Source organism: Chaetura pelagica, unplaced genomic scaffold, assembly GCF_000747805.2.
Source record: "Chaetura pelagica isolate M959 unplaced genomic scaffold, ChaPel_1.0 scaffold425, whole genome shotgun sequence".
Taxonomy (NCBI): Eukaryota; Metazoa; Chordata; class Aves; order Apodiformes; family Apodidae; genus Chaetura; species Chaetura pelagica.
The window spans coordinates 1,586,549-1,607,368 of record NW_009953205.1 but is presented as its reverse complement, the minus strand read 5'-3'; the positions used below and the strand labels follow the sequence as shown (position 1 = coordinate 1,607,368).

The following is a 20,820-nucleotide window of genomic DNA, read 5'->3' as shown; positions in this document are numbered from 1 at the left end:
AGCCGTGTGGGTGGTTGTGCAACGCGGCTCTCCGGGCGGTGACGTGCGGAAGGTGTTTGCCGGGTGGTTTGTTTTGAAAAGCAGCGCTGGCGCGTGGGATGGAGCCGGTCCGTGCGGAGTTGCTGGGAATCCCGCAGCGCTTCCCATTGCACAGCCGGGTTCGTCCTGCCGTGCCTGGGGCTGCTCCCGGGGGAAGCCGGGAGGAATTCTGCTCCCAGAGCACCTCTGGCGCACAGCTGGGAACGGGCTGGGAAGAAATCCCGCGTGTTCCAAAGGTGTGCGCTGCTCTGGCACCGGGACACCCCCAGGAACGCGCAGCGTCGCATCCCGTGTTCCCTGCCCTGTTTTATTGTTCCTGTCCCAGCACAACGTTGGGGTTTAGTCGAAGAGATGGAATAACCTTTGAAAGGTTTTGTTGGAATTAATTTCTGTCTGTAGCTTCCAGATGGAGTTTGTTCTGTTGCGTCAGGCAGAGAAAAATGGAAACTGTTTTCTGCTCGCAGTGTCTGCCCGGGGCAGAGCAGTGTCTGACAGCAAGAACTGTTGCTTTTTTTCTTTTCCTGCTTTTTTTCTTCTTTCGGTAACACCGCGAAAGTACAAAGTGTTATTATAGGAGAACAGCAACACCGAAAATACATGTTAAGCGTTGGATCAACGAGTAACTATGTAACTTCAGTTTTGACACAGCTCTGGGTCCGTCCAGCACTGGTCCATCTTGTACTTAAAAACACAAAGTAGCTGAGCAGAACTTCGAAACAACGAATCAACTTTGTCACTGGTTGAACTTGATTGGTCCGGGTCCCCGGTCTGTCCCTTCCCCAGGGGTTGGGTGCCAGCTGGGAAGCACGTTTTCCTGATCAGTGATGTTTTCAATCACAGGGAAACGATCTGCACTGGTTGGCGTGTGCCTTGTACGTGGCTTGCAGGAAAGCAGTTCCGACTGTGGGCAAAGGGACAGCTGAGGGAAATTATGTATCTTTGACCAGGATTTTGCGCTGTTCAGAACAAAGGTAACTTTCTGCTCATTTTGAAACCTTTGAGCCTCAGAGATTTATCAGCTTGCAAAACTTGGATAACAAAGGCTGAACGTCTGTCTTCCTTCTTACTTTTAAAGATAGCTTTGATGTCTCTGCTGTCTTTGTGTTATAGCTTATTGCCACAGGACAGTTCCATTTGGTCATTGCTATGTTGTAAAAACACTGGTTTTCAAAATCAGAGATTGCCTTCTCTCTCTGACAGGAGAAAGAAACCAGTCCCTGAAGAATGACCTGTTTTTGAAGAGTGTGCAAAGTGTGAACTTCTCACATCAGAAACAATTTTAAATTGGTTGTGAAAATATTCACAAAATTTATCTTTCTTATTTTTTTTTTTGTAAGATCCCTTCACTTTTCACATGTTCTTGCTTTGTGAAGCTCAAGTGATGTCACAATCTGATCAATGCATCTGTACCAAATGTTTGTGTCTATAAAGCAATGATGAAAAATTGCTAACAATTTAGTAGATTAGTTACCAAAAAAGAGTATACTTTATGCACTTTTTTCACCATCTCCTTCACTGTTGAAGCATTGCTTTTCATTTAAAGAATACTAATGTGTTCCTTGAAAAATTATATATATATATGTCTATATATACACATTTTTTTAATATATTATTTTTTTCCCCAAAATGAAAAATTCAGGTAATTTAATGTGGATAAATAGCTCCTTTGACCTGGGCTAGTAACACTGGAAACATAGGTGTAGATAAAGGAGTTAAAAAATAATGAAAACCCAATTTAGGAAGTGGAATTTACTGGAATATGTCTCTTTCATACTTTGTAGAATTTTCTTAGCATTGTAGAAATCAAGGTTTGTTTTGTTTATTTTAATCAATTATTCAGACAAATGAGGAAGGTCTGATTTTGGAGTAATCTGACTGTTGAAGCTGATTGTGTTGCCAAAAGGAAAAGCCAGGGACTGTGAATGTCTGTTTAACGTGGTCATCAACCCTAGATATAAAAATATTTTGCAAGCTGTCTGAGCTCATCCTTGTGTATGGGTGAAGGGCTGGCTCTGAGTGTGTTGCCATGGTTCCAACATGGCCAGTTTTTTGTTGTATGGGAAGCAGAAATTGCACTTTTAGGTAGATAAATAAAACCTATAAATAAAACATTGCTGAAATACAAATGAAAAACCTTTCAGATCTAATCCAGTTTGTATTTTCAGCTTGATTGAGTTTTTTAACAAGATGAAAAAGTGGGAAGACATGGCAAATCTACCCTCCCAATTCAGAGAACGAACTGAGAGATTGGAGAGACACTTCACAGTTTCTGCAGTCATTTTTAAGAAGTATGAGCCCATTTTCCAGGACATTTTCAGATATCCTCAAGAGGATCCACCTCGTCAACAGAGAGGAAGGAAACAGAGGTATGTTTTTGTTATTTCTAGGCTGACTTTAGAGCATTACTATGCAAAAATATAATGAAGTTGGTGAGTTGTTTTAGTTGTATGTTTAATTGCATTTTCATAATAGTGTTTTATAGTTACCAGTGTTGATCTGTCTTTGCTTGTAGTAATTTTTGAATCTTTTTTCTGGTTTCTCAGATCTGACATGGTACAAGAAATCCTGAAGCTGTGAAATTGCTATGATTGCAGGGACAGGGGAGAGGGGGGAGATTAAAATCAGCTTGTGAACAAGAGAAATATTAGTATTTCCAAGATGAGAGAGGCTGAAAGATCTGATCATGTATGATCAGTGGAGCCTCACTGGCTCACAGGACTTGTTCACTGCCTGTTTCACTGCCCAGTCAGTTTATTCCTAGACACAGATCTGGACTTTTTATAGTAGAAATTTTGTTTCTTTGTTACTGTTTCTATTAGGAGTGCTGTGAAAATAATGCCCAGGCCTTTTTTTTCTGTTTATTCAGATGTCAACAGATAAGATTTTGTCAGTTTGTGTCAGCACTTAGTATGGCTTGTGATTTCTTGTGCTAGTTAGTAGAGACTGATTTATTCCAGTCATGATTTCTTTCTTTCCTCTTCTCCACTTTGAAGTGCTGTTTGGTTGCCTTTGTGGGTTTGTGTTTCTTTTTAAAAATTATTTTATTGCACTTCTTCTAATACCTTCAGGCTATTTCTTAGGCTTTTGGATTTTGTGCTTTTTTTATCTTGGTGTTCTTGTGGTAATAACTGAGTGATACTTGTAACTAAATGTATTTTAATATAGAATAAAAGACAGGATTATGCCCAAATTATTTTGTTGGGGAATACAACAATAAATAAATTGGAACTGGACTGTAGATGGAATATAATTACGTGTTGAGATGAATATTTGCATATAATGTCAAAATCAAAATATACTGCATTTGTAATTATATTATTAGAAGAGTAAACCCTGCAGGTTGATTAGCTTGGATGGGAAGGTGTGGAGTAGTTTTGAGTATGAGGTTGAAAGATGATCCTTATTAATTTTTCTGTGAAATATATGTTAATTTGAAACTTAAAACAGTTCTTCTCATAACCTGATGGAGGATGAGCTGCAATATATGAAATAGCACTTCCAGGGATTTGTTATATGGAAACAAGGAATGATGTGGAGTTATAAAAATCAGTGCTAGGGAGGGGAGGCTGATTTGTTGGGTTTTTTTAAAATATACTCAGTAAATCCTTGAGCATGGTTTATTATTTTTTTTTTTAAAACAAAACAAAAAAAAGAAATAATAACATTGGGTTAGTTGATTATACCATTAATATTTTTATGCTTCCAAGAACACAAAGCAAACTAGCTTGCCAGAAATGTGAAAGTATGAAGGAGATCTAGGAAAGTTGTCCAGTACGGTGTGTGTGGCAGTACTAGGAAAGAACAAATGCTTAATAGATGCAAAGTTGTGATTTAAAAAGGAGCCTCATGCGTTAGTTATATTTTATTTGAAAGCATTTTAAACAAAGACCAGCAGAGGAACTTGATTCTGATGAGCACGTGCTGTATTTCAAACTCCCGTGTAAAATATACCATCCTGTACAGTACCAGGGTGACACTCCTGTGAGCATTCTGAAACTCCTGCCTGTACTGAGTGCATTGACACCTGCACTGTGTGACATGTTCCCCCAGGAACATCTGCACAGGCTTGCTTAGCCTCACATGCTTGTGGAGGGATTTCAGCTCTGGCTCTTGAGCTGTTTCAATCAACTGTCTGTACCAATTGTGCAAAGAAGCAGAAATAACATTTTCCTTAGAATTTCTATTCAGATGTTTACTGGTTCTTATGAACTAAGGTCACAATTTTGCCTTAAAAGAAAACTTTAGGCCAGCCACGTTTTTTCTGCTCAAGTCTTGGCCTGTTTCTGATGGAATCTGCTGTGCAGAGCTGCCCTAGTGACGTTTGAACCAGTACATGCAGTGCCTGGGGTTCCTCTTGTGTCTCTACTAAACCAGTGTGCAGCTTTCTTTACTGCCTCTAGCAAGGATTTTGTGGGGAGGGATTGTGATTTTGGCCAAGCTGTAGCAAAGCTTAATTTTCTTTTAGAATTATTTAATGTTGTATGATGCTTGGTACCTTAATTCACTGAGCTTATTGGGTATCTTCTTGCTGTGTTTTTTCCCCAAAAGGCGACAGCCATGTACCGTGACTGAAGTTTTCCAGTTTTGTTGGGTGCTGTTTGTTTATGCAAAAGGTAAGAGATTTTAAAGGGATTAAGTACTGCAAAGATGTTTTCTTAGTCATTATGTTGTATCAGTCCTTAAACACTGAAAGATTAGCCCTTCTGTCTATCCTGTGCACATTGCAGAGGGTTGGCAGCAGCTCCCCTTTGGAAAAGTTGGTGTCAGTTTTAGTGACCCCTCATATCTTGGTGCAGCGATCAGGGAGGGTGAGGCCTTGCACCCGTGCTGGACTCCACACTCTATCTTATGGAGAAGATCCCTTTTGCCTATAGGCTGCAAATTCCACTTTACTGGGGAAGAGAAATCTTTCCTCAACAAGGATGTTGCTTGCAGCCCTGAAGGACCAGAATAGCTCTCTGAAGTAGTATGAAATATTTATTCATGTTCCACTGAGTCCACTGAGTGGAACAGAGGAGTTAGTCCAGTGCTGCACTTGCAGTCAGTCAGGACTGTTCCTCTTCAGCACAGCTGGGCCACCAGGAGAATAAGTAGGTCAGTCTGAAACATCACAGACTTTTCTTTTCCCTTCTGTAAAATCCTCACTTTTATGGGTAGACTGGGCAGCTGACAAAGTGCAAAGGGACTTTATGAGTCTTCCTGTTGCCAAGTTATTTGTTACTATGTTTGAGTAACTGCTTCATCACTTAACTGCCTATTAATTGGCGAGCAGTGTCAGACATAAAAATTGAATTTGTACAGAATACCATGCTGATAGAAGAGTCAGTTCAGTTTGACAAGAAAAAGGAAAATTTACACTAATCGTAAAATGTAAAATTAGTGGCTAGTGGTTAATTTCTTAAAGTGTGTCAGCACAAAATGTGAACTAAACGTTGACAATTTAAGGCATTAAATATTCATGTTAAGTTTTGTTCAGTGTGTTTTGAGGGTTTGCAGTAATCCCACTAAGGGCAACCACACATCCGTGGCAAGTTGAGGCTTGTCTGATATTTCTGCAAGCCCAAAGATCACAGTGTTCAGTTTCACAAGTGCAGAAAGTACAGAGCCTGAGCATGCCTTTGGTACCCTGCAAAGTAAGACTCTGACTTCCTTTAGTGGTACTGCAGCTCTTGCATACTATTTGTAAGAATTTATCTTTAAACTCTCTATCTTGACTTTTTTTCTTTCTTCAAAATGGAAATGAAAAAAAACCATCTCTGCTGCACTGAGTTAACTGTTTTGGGCACTAGGTTGTGAAAGGGAGCAGTAAGCTACTGTTTGAAGTGTTACTGACACATCATTTGTAGGAAACTACTTGCCCTGTAAAATCAGATTTATTTTTGGCCGTGCTGACAGTAAATGATTGTCCTGCCATGGTTATGACAGTGAAGCTTTGTTATGGGAGATACTTCTTTAAGATTTTCTCTTATTAACATTTTCCTGTTCTATTTAGGACTTCTAACGCTTTGCTATGAGCTTTTAATGATTTGGAAATAACTGATAAATGTGTTCAGTTAACAAAATTTCACATAGGCTTCATTATTTTAAACAGTTCCAATTATCTACATTGAAATTATTTTTCTTTTAACAAACATGGAATCAGAAAATTGAATATAAATTTGAACAAACTGCTACATTACTGGTAGAAAAGAACAGACTAATTTACAACAATTCTATGTTCTTGTAAAGAAAACTAATCTCCTGACTTGGAGTTGCATGTAGATTCATATTGGAGAAAGAGAGGGAGTGCTTGCTGTTATATTTACTGTATTTTATTCATGGTGTGTCTGTTTTACTGCCTGTGTTTCTAACCAGATATTAAAAGTCACCAAAATCTGTGTTTCTAAGACTCCATTACTGACTGAAATCTCAACAGTTTCTTGGTTAAACAACTTTTAAGTCAATGCTAATTTTAATTAATCTCATATTTCTTTCTAATATTGAAGGTAATTTCCCTATGATCAGTGATGACTTGGTCAATTCCTACCATCTCTTGTTATGTGCTTTGGATCTAGTGTATGGAAATGCTCTCCAGTGCCCTAACCGAAAAGAACTCCTGAATCCTAATTTTAAAGGTATGTTGGCAAAAAAAATATAATCTATTAGCCTGCAGAACTTATAAGACTACTGGAATTAGTATGAATCTCCATGGCAGAGAATAAACTGAATAATACTGTTTTGAAGTATGTGAGGATTACTATTTTCTACAACTGGCCACACAGATGTTTATTAACAGGGTCTGTAATCACAGAGTACTGAGTTTTGTCAATAAAATAGTAAGGCATGAATCTAATTTACTGTGGAAATACCATTGAAAGAAGTTCCAAAGTAAAAATTCCAGTTAATGACAGTTGAGTGTTAGCATGAGGCAGCAGTTTGGAAAGATCCAATGCTCAAATATGAGAGTGGCAACTTGACTGTTACTCTCTCATTTCTGGATTGTTGCTGTTCTCTCTCTGAAGAGAATGGAAACATAGGCTGACTGGGTAACCACAAGTGCAAATGAATGGTCAGAAGTTTCCATTGCATTTCTGATGTAATTCTTTCCAGACTTCATTTTCCTTGCTGTACAGTGTTGGCATTTACTTTGTAGTGGTTTGGCTGTGAACTGCTGCTATTATCTCAAATTTATTTGAATAAGTTTTATGGTTCACAACTGCTTGATTAATTTCCTATTAGAGCTGGTATTTTTAGATTTTTTTAACTCTCTGACTCAAAGTTGAGTTTTGACAACATTGTCAGATTGAGTGGGCATTGAATAATTAATTATTCTCTCAAGAGATCTAGTTTGTCATTTTAATTTCACACCACATAGAACACACAGCATAGAATTTTAGTTTAATAAGAAGACAGGATGTGAATTTGCAACATTAAATAATACAGTATTCTTAATTGTAGGTCTACCTGAAGACTTTCACAGTAAGGATTATAAAGTATCATCTGATCCTCCCTGCATCATTGAAAAACTGTGTTCATTACATTATGGATTAGTTTTAGAAGCAAAAGGCATAAAGGAACATTTTTGGAAGCCATATATTCGGAAACTTTTTGACAAAAAGGTTGGTCAGTGAATTTGCAGTTCTCCTTAATCGTTATCTCAAAAGCCTTTTTAAGAACTGAAATGTCCATCCTTTGTTCTTAACTGTCTTACAGCTTTTAAAAGGAAAAGAGGAAAATCTGACTGGATTTCTAGATCCTGGGAACTTTGGAGACAGCTTGTGAGTCACTGTATTAGTAGTTTGGTTTCTGTTGGTCTCCCTCTGAACTGTAATACAATTGCACTTGTGTTACCACCTGTACCTCAACATGAATACTGACTGACTTGGTTATTTATTAGTTTATACATGACATTGGGTTCTAGTTCCTTTCCTCCAAGGTGGTACCACCTGAGGCATGTTTGAAAGGGGAAGGACTTCAGGATGCTGTTACTTGATGTCTGCTGTTGTTACATTTCTGTTTCCTCAATTTTAATATTTCTTTTGATTTATAATTCAAAGTGTTATTATGAAGGTGTGGGAGCACACTGAACGGCAAGTGGGAGGGAAAAATTTGGTTTGGTGGTATTTCTTTCTTCATAAACGTAGAGATGCTTATGAATAGGACTTATTTTTTTTTAAATGGTCTGCAAATGCCAAGCGTAGTTGATGGTGCTGTGATGCTGTGTAAGCTTTGAGTTTCCAGCCAAATACGAGTTCTCAGTGTTTTATTCTGCTCTTCCTGGATCTAGACTAAATGGCAAGCCCTCAGTTAGAAGGGAAAAATAATCTTGCCACTGCCATGTTTAAGGTACTGTAGATTTTTAAAGGAGCTCCAATGTTTGGGTCATGGGTAAAAGAAGTTCTGAAGTAGACTTTCCACAGGCCAGCCCTGTTCATTCAGTGTGCAGGTGAACACAGCACTGTCTGAACACAGCACTGTCTTTCCCTTTCTGCTCCAGCAAAGCCATCAACAAGGCCTACGAGGAGTATGTCTTGTCAGTAGGAAACCTTGACGAGCGAATCTTCCTTGGGGAGGATGCGGATGAAGAAATTGGAACTCTCACAAGGTGCTTAAATACAACTTCAGGAGTGGAAACAGCTGAAAGAGTGCAAGTGAAGCATAATTTGCAGCAGCACTTTGACAAGGTGAGTTGTGACATGGTCTGTTGCTGGGTTTATGTGGAGAATGAGTTGAGTTAATCTGTGATGAAGAGAAGCAGCTACTAAGAACTACTGTCTTTATTGTTTAAGGTGATCTGAGTGTACACAGCATAGCTGAGTTACGTTTTGTAATTGACTGGATATATTGCTTATTTGAGGGGTTTTTAGATGGAATGTCTCCATGCATTTGGTTTGTCTTTGAATAAATCCAGTATTTAGGTAAACACCTGAAGAGATACATTGAGGTAAAGCTTTAGGTGCAGATTTTCAAGCCCAGTAGGAGGGGGAGTTTCCCGTGGTTTCCTGGCAGGTGCTGAACTGTACTGCAGCTGTAGGGGCCTGTCTGGACCTGTCTTCTTTGGTACCCTAGGGGCTGCTGGGGTTTTTTGGGTAGATATGGTTTATTTTAACTGGGTCTCATTTCAGTGTGAGGTCACACCCCCTCTGTGGACACATTTGTCCCACACTGTCTGTACAACCACCCCATGGCACAGGTCAGTCTCTCACTGATGGCTGAGACACAAACGCTAGTTCATATGTTTATTTCCAGGCATATCTCATAGCACAGGGTAAGAAATCTACAGAATTGACACTTGTAGATTATGAATTATATCTAAGTTTTATAATAATGCATAGTTATATGGTTATTTTTTCTCTTTTTAGTCCAAATCCCTTAGGATTACAACCCCACTTACTGGCCGCAAGTATATCAAAGAGAGCAGCCCCTATGTGACACCCGTTTCCATGGCAACCTACAGCCTGAGCCGCCTGCACACCATGCTGGCAGGGCTGAAAAATGCCCCCAGTGAAAATCTGGAGCAAATACTCAGGTAAGGTTGATGGTTAGCCAACCAAATAATTATATTTTTAAAATGCTGTTAATAACAATTGTTAATTAGTGCTAAACAGTGTAATCTAAAATGTGAGTCAGGCTTGAAAGGCTCTGTAGTGAAACAGGACCCAGGGAGACATCTGAATTTCAAAAGAAGTTGTTCTTTATTCAGACACCTAACACTTCAAACCCAACAGTTCTGAGCTTCTCTAACACCAAACTGCTAATACAAAATTTTAAGAATTTTATTATTCTTACTTAGCAAATCTCACTACCTAGCAAACCTCCATACTGCAGGAGATGAAAAAAATATATTTTCCATGTAGACAAACTGTTGTTCCAGGCACAATACAATTTTTAAACCATTTGTTAATCATATGCAAAATGCTGTTTATCCTATTATGAAAAGATGTGCATATTTATTACAATATCTGCAATAATAATAATATGCTGTGGACCTTTTACAGCACATAGGCATATGTGGGTGTGTTTGTATTGCTAAATCCAAGGCATTTATAGTTTCATGTTTTAATCATATAATAAAAATAGTTGTATGTTTCTTCTAATTTTTCTTCTTGGTAAGAATAGTGTGTTGAAAATGGTTTTATTTTATTTTCAGGGGATGTTCCAGAGATCCTTCTCAAGCTATTGCCAACAGAGTAAAAGACATGCATGAAGTGTACTGCCAGAGCCTGCAGGCTGAAGGAGAATTCAGCAATTTTTCCAAAGGTAGGAAACATTTTACTTATATAGATAAGAATTAAAACACCTGTAAATATGTTTATCACCCATAAGTAACTTAGTTTTACTTAAGGCTTATGCTTTAGCAGAAAATTCTGTTCTATTACTTTTGTCTTTTCCTGATAGTTTTAAAGCATGTTAGTTTTCAAGCTGCATACATTTTATCATCAGGCCTTAGCTTAAATCCCTGGAATCTGATGATCATTTCAGTTCTACAGAAGTGAAATGAAAAGCACTCCTAAGGGTTCTGCTTCTCTCTCAGTTACACAGGTGGCAATGGCCTGGATTTCTGTGACAGTAATGGAAAATCTGCCCCACTGCAGCCTTTCAAAGTCCTGCAGCAATCTTAACTTATACACAGGGTTAGTACAGATATTATTAAAATACTGCCAGTATAAACACAAAGTATTATTTGCAGATTTGTAAAGATCTGTGAAGCATGTGATGTCAAAAATTAGGAAGATGCTGTTCAGGTTGTTTCTTACTAGAGCCCTGCCTGCTCTTCTTTGCACAGCTACTCTGCATGTTCTGGGACACAGTGCAGGTGGATCGATAGCAGTGTATTTTTCAAACATCTTTTCTGGACTTGAAATGTGTATATTAGATTTGACTGCAACACATTAAAAGTTTGTTCTTCTATATGATGTTTTCATTAAAAATCTGGGTTCAGTAAGATGTTATTCTGCTCTGCATTGACAATTCAGTGCAACATAGGAGAGAGATTCCTAAATTAACTTCAAATGACCTGATTTAGTCCTGAAAGTATTGTGGCCACAGCACAGAAATCCACACAAGCTACTAAATCCCTTTATCTCTATACATTAAGATAAAGAATATAGTTATTTTGTCACATTTCACAATATTGTTTCTACTTAAAATTCCTGCAGATGTTGCTAGTAAGCATTTTCGTCGTGCAGAGGTGCTGTACTACAAGGTCTTGGAGTCAATCATTGAGCAAGAGAGGAGGAGACTGGGAGACATGGACTTATCTGTAAGGAAAACTATTTTTACCTCATTTTTAGAGTTGGATCTAAAATAAAGGAAACCAGTTGTACAGCACAATAGACAACTATTTAAAATGAAGGTAAATCTCTGAAAAGCAGCCTGTAAACACACCTGAATGTAAGAAAAAGCCTACAGGAAATAATTCGTGAATGCAGGCACAAAGATAAATGTAATTTTTAATTAGTGAAGATGACTCATTTTTGGATTCTGCTCTCTCATATAAAATAAGATCTCACTTTACAAGCTTGATAATCTTGCTGCAGAGGCAGAACAGAAAGCATTTTACTGTTTTATAGTTACACTGTAAATGAAGCACTGAACTTTGCAACTCCCTTGCAGGCCATCCTGGAGCAGGACGTGTTCCACCGGTCTCTGCTGGCTTGTTGCCTCGAGATCGTCACCTTTACCTACAAGCCACCTGGAAACTTCCCATGCATCACTGAAATATTTGACATTCCAGTTTATCACTTTTATAAGGTAAAGTGTTTGACAGGTAAAAGTGTTTATGGAGTCGTGAGTACTCTATTGACTGATCTCCACTTGCACATCAGCAACCCTTCAGTCTCAGCCTTCCCCCTATGATAAAGTATTACCCAAGTGTCTTGTCACCCTGGGGTTGTGCCTCAGGCATCTAAAACCAAAACACTGTCAGTTTAATGCAGGAACAGGGGCCCAGTAGCTATAGAGTAACTACTGGATTATCATTTTTTCATGAACCAGGGCTGCAGCTGTTCTGCAACACTGCTGGGCTTGTTTGTTTGAATTATAGTAATGCAGCCTTCGTATTTCTAATACTTTCTTCTTCCTTGAAAATCAAAAAAACAGGTGTTTTTGAAAAAAAAGTACGTTATTCTAATAGTAAGTATCTGCTTTGCAGGTAATTGAGGTTTTCATCAGAGCAGAGGATGGCCTCTGTCGGGAAGTAGTGAAACACCTTAATCATATTGAAGAGCAGATCTTGGAAAGTATGGCATGGAAACGGGAATCCATACTGTGGGACAGGATCAAAGAGAATGAAAACAAAGTTCCCAGTTGTGAAGAGGTGAGCACTTCTTTTTGTGTTTTTACATCATTTTCCTGATCAGACAGGATGGAAGAGTGGATGTTGTACCCTGAAGGAGAGGCTTTACATGTTCAATGTACAGTTTTTCCCTCCAAGCCAATCAGTGCAGGGCAGTGTCTTCAGATGTTTCCAGAGACATCCCAGATGGAGACAATTCTCCCCAAGTGTTTACACATCATAGCAGAGCAGTGACCTAAATGGACAAGCAGGGAAGGTCTGGACCAGTCACTTGCAGCTGGAAAGATGACAGGACAAGAAAATACATGGTAGAAAGTATAAACTTGTGAGTGTAGTCACAGAAAGATTATTCCAATGCTGGATCTTCTAGATTAGTACAATACTGTGTAAGATATGGTAAGTTGTTCAGTGTTATTTTAATTTTTTTCCCATACAGTTTTGCTGTTCAAAATTTGCAGTGCAGAAGCTCTTAAAATATGGTTATGTAGTCACACTGTGATACAGATACTCTAACAACAGTATCAATGTTTTAGGTGATGCCACCTCAGTACTATGAGAGATCTGCTGGGAACAGTGTTGCAGGTTCTCCATTGACACCACGACGAATCAACGAGGTTCGTGCTGAGACTGGAGGACTTGGAAAAGGTAAAGCAAAATACTTACACTTCTTAGACTGTCGCTTGAATTTTTCCATAATCTACGTGGTGTGCAGCAATGAAGCTGCCAGGTCAATGTACAGTTGATTGTAAACACACCTGGAAATTGTATTTCTGCTGCAACTCATAGTTAAGTTAGATGTCTCAAACTGGTGCGTTCATTATTTCAGTGTGAAAACAATTCTCTTTTGACAGGGTGTTTTCTGAAGATTATGGATATTAGTAGTATATATGTATATATTTGATAAATAGTATTTATACACACACAACTTATGTTCTCATCAGTAGCACTGGGACAGTTTGCTTTATTGTTACACCAGAACAGAAGTTCCACTATAGATTTAGTTACATGAAGTCTCAAACTTTTTTCTCTGGAAAAACAAAACACAGTACACATTAGCTTAGAAGATTACTAAACACAGCACTGGTTCAGATGAAGTCATCTCTAAAAGCAACCTGTAAGCCACAAATGTAGGCATCAGGAATTTTAAAAAATGTTCCCTGAAGAGCTCTGCATGACCTGTTTTGGTTCTCATTAGATTTGTCACATATTTGTACAACAGAGGATTATACAAGCAGAGTTACATTCTATGTGTGTTTTTAATCTGCAGGCCTTTCATCCTCTCCAACTACCCTGTATGACAGATACAATTCTCCTACAGCCAATCCCACCAGGAGAAGACTGTTTGCTGATAATGATTCCAGCTCTGACAATGGGACTCCTGCCAGGGTTTCCCAGCAGCCCGTGGTGAGCACGGTGCCCGTGCAGAACGTGAACCCTGAGGCCGTGTCTGTGACTCCCGTTCCGGGCCAGACACTGGTCACAGTGGCAACTGCTACTGTCACAGCCAATAATGGGCAAACTGTCACCATACCAGTGCAAGGTAAGAGAACTACTGGCCCACTATTCAGGTTTGTTCCCGTCAGAGTATCAGCACATAGTAGGGCAGGGGACAGCAGGCCAGTTGAGAAAAAGGCAAGTTTAAGGATTCATGATCAGGAGGAACTGTATGAATAGATAAGCAGAATGTAGAAACAGAACATGTACAGCACAAGGATGTTCTGACTGCCAATATCCATTTAAAAAAAAAATTAGTTATTTCAGTAAACCTTGCTTCCTGAACTAGCACAAGATTTGCATTAGTATTAAACACAAGTTGCATTAGTATTAAAGCTAGTTCAATTAAAAAATTAGTATTAAAATTAGTTCAATTTAATTATCTTCTTGTCTCCTTATGTGAAAAGTCTAAAGTATTTTTATGAAACAATTTCATTCTTAGTTATAAGCAACTAAGAAAACAATCACTGAATTCTTTAAAAAAACAAAACAGCAAAACCAGAAACACACATCCCCCCCCACACACACAACTTACTCTTATTTCAGACTCTCTTTCTTATACTACAGGTATTGCCAATGAAAATGGAGGAATAACTTTCTTCCCAGTCCAAGTAAATGTAGGAGCCCAGCCTCCAGCTGTCCCTGCTCCCATCCAGCCGCTCAGCGCCCAGACCCTTGCTGGCACCCTCAACACCCAGATGACTGGAGCAACCCTGCAGTTACCAGGCCAGTTAACTGTCCAGCAGATCTCCCCTGGAGAGCAGAGACAAACCCAGCCATTCCCCACTGCCACGTCCAGCAGGCCCCGGAAGATGGGCTCACTTGGACTCTTCTTTAGAAAGGTACTGTGTCTAATTTGTGCTTTGCTTAGTTTGCATTTTGGGAAGTCTTCAGAGATTTTTGAAAGATGAAGTTATTATTAGAAGTAGTAAGAGAATATTCAATTTCCAAGTTAAATCTATACCCTTTGTCTAGTCATGGACATACCTCAAGAGTAGTTTTCTTATGCAGGCAACTTCTCACTAGCAAAAGAGTAGAATATCACCAGAGCCTCCAGGAATTGTGAAGTAGTTTATATATTTGGCAGCAGGTACTTAGAGGTGTTCAGTTTCTTTAAGGCTCTGTAAAAGAAATAAATCCACCTTTGAGCCATTCTGGTTTATTCAGTACAGTGGTTGCTGTAGGCTGTGCAGATCCTGCTCTCAGGATCATCCATATGTTTTCTTAGCATCAATACCAGTACTGGGAATGTCTGTGTCTTGTAAGTAAAAACATTTAGTTATTCTTCTTTTGGCTTATCACTTGCACAAGTCTGAACTACCCTTTGGCAGCATTGCCCTAAGCACAGCCTCTGTTTCCACAGGTGTATCATTTAGCCAGTGTTCGTCTGCGAGATCTTTGTGTCAAACTGGACATACCTGATGAGCTGCGGAAAAAGATCTGGACGTGTTTTGAGTATTCCTTGATGCACTGCCCTGAAATTATGATGGACAGACATCTGGATCAGCTGCTGATGTGTGCCATCTATGTAATGGCTAGGGTAAAGTGTGAATATACTGAACAACAAACAACTTCTTTAGGACTAAATATTGCAAAGATTACAGTTCCTCAGAAAAACCCAAACCCAACCAGCCAACACACAAAAGCCCAAAAAACTCAACCACAGAAAAGCTATGAAGGTTTTCTGTTTATGTCCTCTCAGGTTACTAAGGAAGACATATCATTTCAGAATATCATGCGCTGCTACCGGACACAGCCACAAGCCAAGAGTCATGTAAGTACAATTAGTATGAAGCAGTGCAGCATCTGGTTGACTGAATCAGTTCTATTTAGGAATGGAACACTTCTTTAAAATAACAACTAGTAATAAATGAATGCAGCCTGTGAGCCACTCTCCTCAAAAGACAGCAGTCATATCCAAAATCCTGCACTACTGAAAGTTTAGATGCTAAATATCTAAAATAGAGAATACCTTTATTTAAGACCTAAGCAGGTAGTGCCTATTGGATAATACTCCTAGGAGGCTGTATTTCCCCTGCAAGAAACAACTGGATAACAAAGTTTCTAAAAAGCAGCTCTGTGGTGCAGGCTGCTGTTCCCTGACCCACGTAACTGCTCACCTGACCATCCTTGCTTTGCTGTGCCCACTTCCTTGCAGGTGTACAGGAGTGTCCTGATCAAAGGCAGGAGGAGACGCCGCCCCTCTGGCAGCAGCGACAGCAGCAGCCAGCAGAACTCACCTACAGACAGGAGTAAAGAGAGAAACAAAGAAAGAAGTGAGTCATTCCAAATTTCAGATGTTCTGTTTTAATTCCATTTCCAAAACAGTGGACATAAAGTTAGAGGTGGATTTTGTGTTACCCCACCCCCAAACAATTCTCTCTTCTGTAACCTTGCACACCATTAAGACTTTATTGCTAACACTGAAGAGTTGCTGTAACTCCAGCTTAACATGACACCTGGCTGGCCTGAGCACTGAGTTCAGTTTGCACACCAAGAAGCACACCTCTGCAGCATGAAAGGAAATCAGTGGTAGCCCAAGGTCACAGTTCTCTTTTACGTGTAACAATCATGGAACTGCAGCAGGTTTTTTTTAGTACTTGAGCTGTGAAGCAGCAGCTGGCTGTCTCCTGAGACAGGAACAAACTGCCACCCACAGCATCCATTTTAGCACATCTCCCAAACTCTTTCCTTGATATTTGAACTAACATATTTTCCTTGAATTAACTTCTGCAAAGGAAAGCAAGTGATGCTGTACGCTCCTACCACCAGGTTTTGAGATATTAAATAGATGAAGGTATAAACTGTAGGTATTTAAATGTTTTCTGTCACAGCCAGGTGCTAGGGAGGAAAATATTATATTTTGCAGCTTCCCACATGAAACCAGCAGGAAGTATTACCAAGCTAAGTATTTCTACTACTGGCTGAAAAAGACCGCTGTTCCTTATTTGAAATTGTGCCAGCTGGCAACAGGAGAGAGCTGCTGTTCAGATGCAAATGCCTGAAAAATAGTTCTAGCTTTGCTTATACCATGATGAAACTCAGCTTATACAGAAGCACTATGTGCAGTTTATCCACTAAGAAGTTAGAAATCAAATGTGTTTCTGTACACGTCCTCAGCAGTTCTGTTGGTCTTTAACAACATGCTGCTATTTCTGTAAGGAAAAGTGCTAAGGGAACAGAATTGGCTTCACTGAGACTGACACTCATGGTCACTACTGCTATTTCAACATCTGGAACAGCTGCTGTACACAGCTGCCTGGCCTCAGGGTGACGGGAGGGCACTGAACAGCAGGGGTGGCTGAAGGAGGCTGCTCTCACCTCCCCAGGCAGCAGGGACTCCAGCCCGGTGATGCGCTCCAGCAGTACCCTGCCCGTGCCGCACCCCGGCAGCGCCCCCCCCACGCCCACCCGCCTGACCGGCGCCAACAGCGACACCGAGGAGGAGGAGCGAGGGGACCTGATACAGTTCTACAACAACATCTACATCGAGCAGATTAAAGACTTTGCCCTCAAGTATACTTCAAATGCAGTAAGTTAAACTCTGTGCTTTTCTTGAGTAAATAAGGTGGTTTTTACTGTAGGTGCAGTGAAGTAGTCTTGGCTAACCTCACTGTAAGCAAATTCAGTGTTTTTATGACAATTATTTCGCTGTGGACATACTCTGCTGCTGCAATACCAAGCACTTTTGATGCCAACTTGCTGTTTCCCCTGTATGAAATACACACACAGTACTTGAGCAATGTCTTCTGCCAGCACCAGACAGAGTTACAAAAGTAAATTAAAAAAAGAAATTATCTGGCCCGATAACATGACAAAACTTGCATCTGTTCTAAGTATGTATGATATTAATGCAAAAAACCTCCACTGTGTTTAAGATGACCAGCTGAGAAAAGCTTTACTAGAGTAAGACCAGAGATCAGACACCAGCTCTTGGGTGATTTTCACTTTCTCCTGAGCAGGCCGACTCTCCTCCGCTCTCGCCCTACCCCTTTGTGAGGCTTGGCTCCCCACGCCGGGTACAGCTGTCCCAGAATCACCCAGTCTACATCTCACCACACAAACAAGAGTCCACTCTCTCTCCTCGAGAGAAAATATTCTATTATTTCAGCAGCAGCCCATCAAAGGTGAGACTAAAGAGCTTTTTCAAATCCTGAATTCTACCTTTTCTTGTGGGTAGTGAAATTAGAGAAGACTGTGCAATGCACATTTCTGTTTACATTGTCTAACATGTATTCCCTCACCTATTGCCCTTCAAATTGCAAGTTCAGGTACCTAAGAAGCTGTAAAGCAACGAGGTGTCCAAGCTTCTTGTGTACTTTCGTAAGTTCTTCTTTGTACTGGTACACAAGGCACTGGAACCCTTTGCTTTCTGGAAACAGATGGGTTACGTGGCACGGAGACTGTTCAAGGAGCAGAACACTAAGTACAACCATGTGCTCTTATCTACCTAGTGATGAACAAACCCCAAATGGCCTTTCACATGAAAGGACTTACCAGGCAAATATGTGATAGGCTGAATCCTGTCATCTCTGATCACCACTGATGAAGTAGAAATCTTCCCCAAGACACACCTTCAGTCTAGGTAGGAACTGTTGGACCTGTGGTGTAAGAGAACAGTCTGAGCTGTAGACCCAAGGCCTTTCAGTTCTTCATGCAGTGAAACAAGCTCACCTGAGTAAGACTAGCACATAGCAATGGAAAGACCAGTACAGTGTTTAAACAGGTTTGTCTGCCACAGGAAGCACTTTGTGTAGAACAGTTCTCCAGAAATACAGCAAATGTGAGCATATGTAATGCAATTAACAGAAGTTCACTTTATATTTCGGTAGTCACAGTAATGGAGATATTGCTACCTTTTTTCCCCCTCTCCTGCCTCCAGAGGCTAAAGGAAATTAACAGCATGGTTAGAACTGGAGAAACTCCAACAAAGAAGAGAAGCATTCTCCTAGAAGATGGAACTGAAGCACCAGCTAAGCGGGTCTGTCAGGAGAATCACACTGCGCTGTTGAGACGACTACAAGATGTAGCCAATGACAGAGGCTCTCACTGAGTCCAGTCCTGCAGCACAGGTGTTCCTGCCCTGCTGCTCAGCACAGGACATGGTGTCACCAAGCCTGTGCAGGTGACCTTCAGCCAGGCTCTCCTCTTCCCACTTCACTGCCCTGGTCATGTCTCCTGCCAGACTGTGCTGAGCCTCCATACTTGTCCAGAAGGGGCATGAGGAGAATCTCCCACAATGCCTGGACAGTGAGTATAAGGCTCCAAACCCAGCAACCCAACCTCAACCCCTTGGTTAAGCTAATCATAAGGCAAGTGATCCCTCTACAGGCTTTGGCAAACAACTAAAGAGCTTTTTGTCGCCTGGAGAGCATGTCCCTGATACAGCTTTCTGCCTTGCAGCAGGAAGTTATATCTGTTTGCTCTAACCAGTCCAGTTATGCTGTTTCATCAGTGCTTTACTATTTTCATCTTTGGACTAGAAGGTTATATGTGGCTGCACCAAGAGAACCCTATTCAGTGGTGTCTTGGTTTTTACAGTAATGACCTCACAAAAAGTATGATTTACAATTAATATTCTAGTGAAGTCCAGTTCTGCTTGGAAAGGGAAGATGTGAGTCATCTTTTATAAGCCCTGAAGGAAGGTATCAGAACCAATCCTTCTCATATTCAGGATGTTTTGTGTGCCCCTTAAAACCATCACCTTGTTTTAGGAATTTATATCTGTTTGCTCTAACCAGTCCAGTTATGCTGTTTCATCAGTGCTTTACTATTTTCATCTTTGGACTAGAAGGTTATATGTGGCTGCACCAAGAGAACCCTATTCAGTGGTGTCTTGGTTTTTACAGTAATGACCTCACAAAAAGTATGATTTACAATTAATATTCTAGTGAAGTCCAGTTCTGCTTGGAAAGGGAAGATGTGAGTCATCTTTTATAAGCCCTGAAGGAAGGTATCAGAACCAATCCTTCTCATATTCAGGATGTTTTGTGTGCCCCTTAAAACCATCACCTTGTTTTGCTTTAATGTTTGGGCACCTTGCTGTATAAAAAGTAGGGAATGTTTATGCATTGTTTGTAGCTGTGCAATGTCTGAAAGTGAACTCATGTTCAAAAGGTGGCACTTTTGATAGGGCTGTGAAGCATCATTTTTAAGGCCAATTAGTTTTGCTGTATATTTGCAATGGCACTTTCTAAATGTGAATATTTTTTTGCAAAGGCTGACTTCAGCTGTCCTTCTGTATTGAAGCAATTTGACTTTTGTATTTATTTTCAAATTGACATCCCGTAGCTCCCTGCTTCAGCAAATGGCATTAAGAACACATTTTCACTTGAGATATATATATATATATATGCAATAAAGAGGCAGGAAGTGAGGGATGCTGATTTTCAAAGAATTTTGTATGCTTCTAATGTTTCCTCAGATTGCTTTTCTTGAGAGTCAGGAACCAGCCACCTTACTTACGCAGTAGAAGGAGGGTGGTGTCCTTCTTTTAAAACATATATTGAGCTCTTCTGTTTCTTTTTAAAGGACAGGGTTTGGGGGGTGGGTGGGGATGTTCTAATTTTTTAGTTGACTAAATCAGGCTGCCTGGGAGAAACTTCTCCCCTGGTAACAGGGTAAGAAAGTGGTGCATATATTAGACTTAAAGTTATTTTCATTTAAAATCGTTCTAAAATACCAGACTTGTTAGGAAAGCATTAAACATACTAACGACAGGTCCAGTACACCAACATACTCCTGTTCAGTGCCATAGCTGGAGACAGTGGTGGTGTTCATGTAAGAGGTAGCACACTTGGAGTTCATAAGTTTTTATAAGGAAGCAAAAGTTAAAAGCTCCATGTTTTCAGTAATTCCTGCTCCTCTGAATAATGGAAACATTTAGGACTTAACTTTAATTGAACTTACAGTGGAATTACAAAAAAAAAAAGGATCTTTCATTCTTACCTCTGTAACAAAAAGGCTGAAGTTGAGAAATTGTGTAAAATGTTTCTGTAAAAATATTTATG

The 20,820-nt window shown here is 39.9% G+C and overlaps 1 protein-coding gene across 1 annotated transcript; it reads left to right on the top strand.

Moving 5' to 3' along the window:
* Nucleotides 1-882: 882 nt before the first annotated feature.
* Nucleotides 883-18,863, top strand: RBL2 (retinoblastoma-like 2). Its single transcript, XM_009997442.1, has 21 exons — nt 883-1,010; nt 2,205-2,405; nt 4,588-4,652; nt 6,525-6,653; nt 7,477-7,637; nt 7,732-7,796; nt 8,516-8,702; nt 9,381-9,547; nt 10,169-10,278; nt 11,178-11,281; nt 11,635-11,772; nt 12,173-12,337; nt 12,850-12,961; nt 13,584-13,856; nt 14,378-14,652; nt 15,174-15,350; nt 15,513-15,584; nt 15,969-16,086; nt 17,140-17,342; nt 17,770-17,937; nt 18,693-18,863. Exons 2-21 carry the CDS (start codon nt 2,227-2,229, stop codon nt 18,861-18,863), a joined length of 3,039 nt encoding a protein of 1,012 aa, XP_009995744.1. The 5' UTR covers nt 883-1,010; nt 2,205-2,226.
* Nucleotides 18,864-20,820: the final 1,957 nt, after the last annotated feature.

What these genes read in the sequence shown, in the direction of transcription:
- RBL2 (XM_009997442.1), top strand. Translation starts at nt 2,227, where the DNA reads ATGAAAAAGTGGGAAGACATGGCAAATCTACCCTCCCAATTCAGAGAA. An exon ending in GGAAACTTTTTGACAAAAAG is followed by an intron (nt 7,638 to 7,731) that starts GTTGGTCAGTGA and finishes ACTGTCTTACAG; the next exon opens with CTTTTAAAAGGAAAAGAGGA. An exon ending in ATTCAGCAATTTTTCCAAAG is followed by an intron (nt 10,279 to 11,177) that starts GTAGGAAACATT and finishes AAATTCCTGCAG; the next exon opens with ATGTTGCTAGTAAGCATTTT.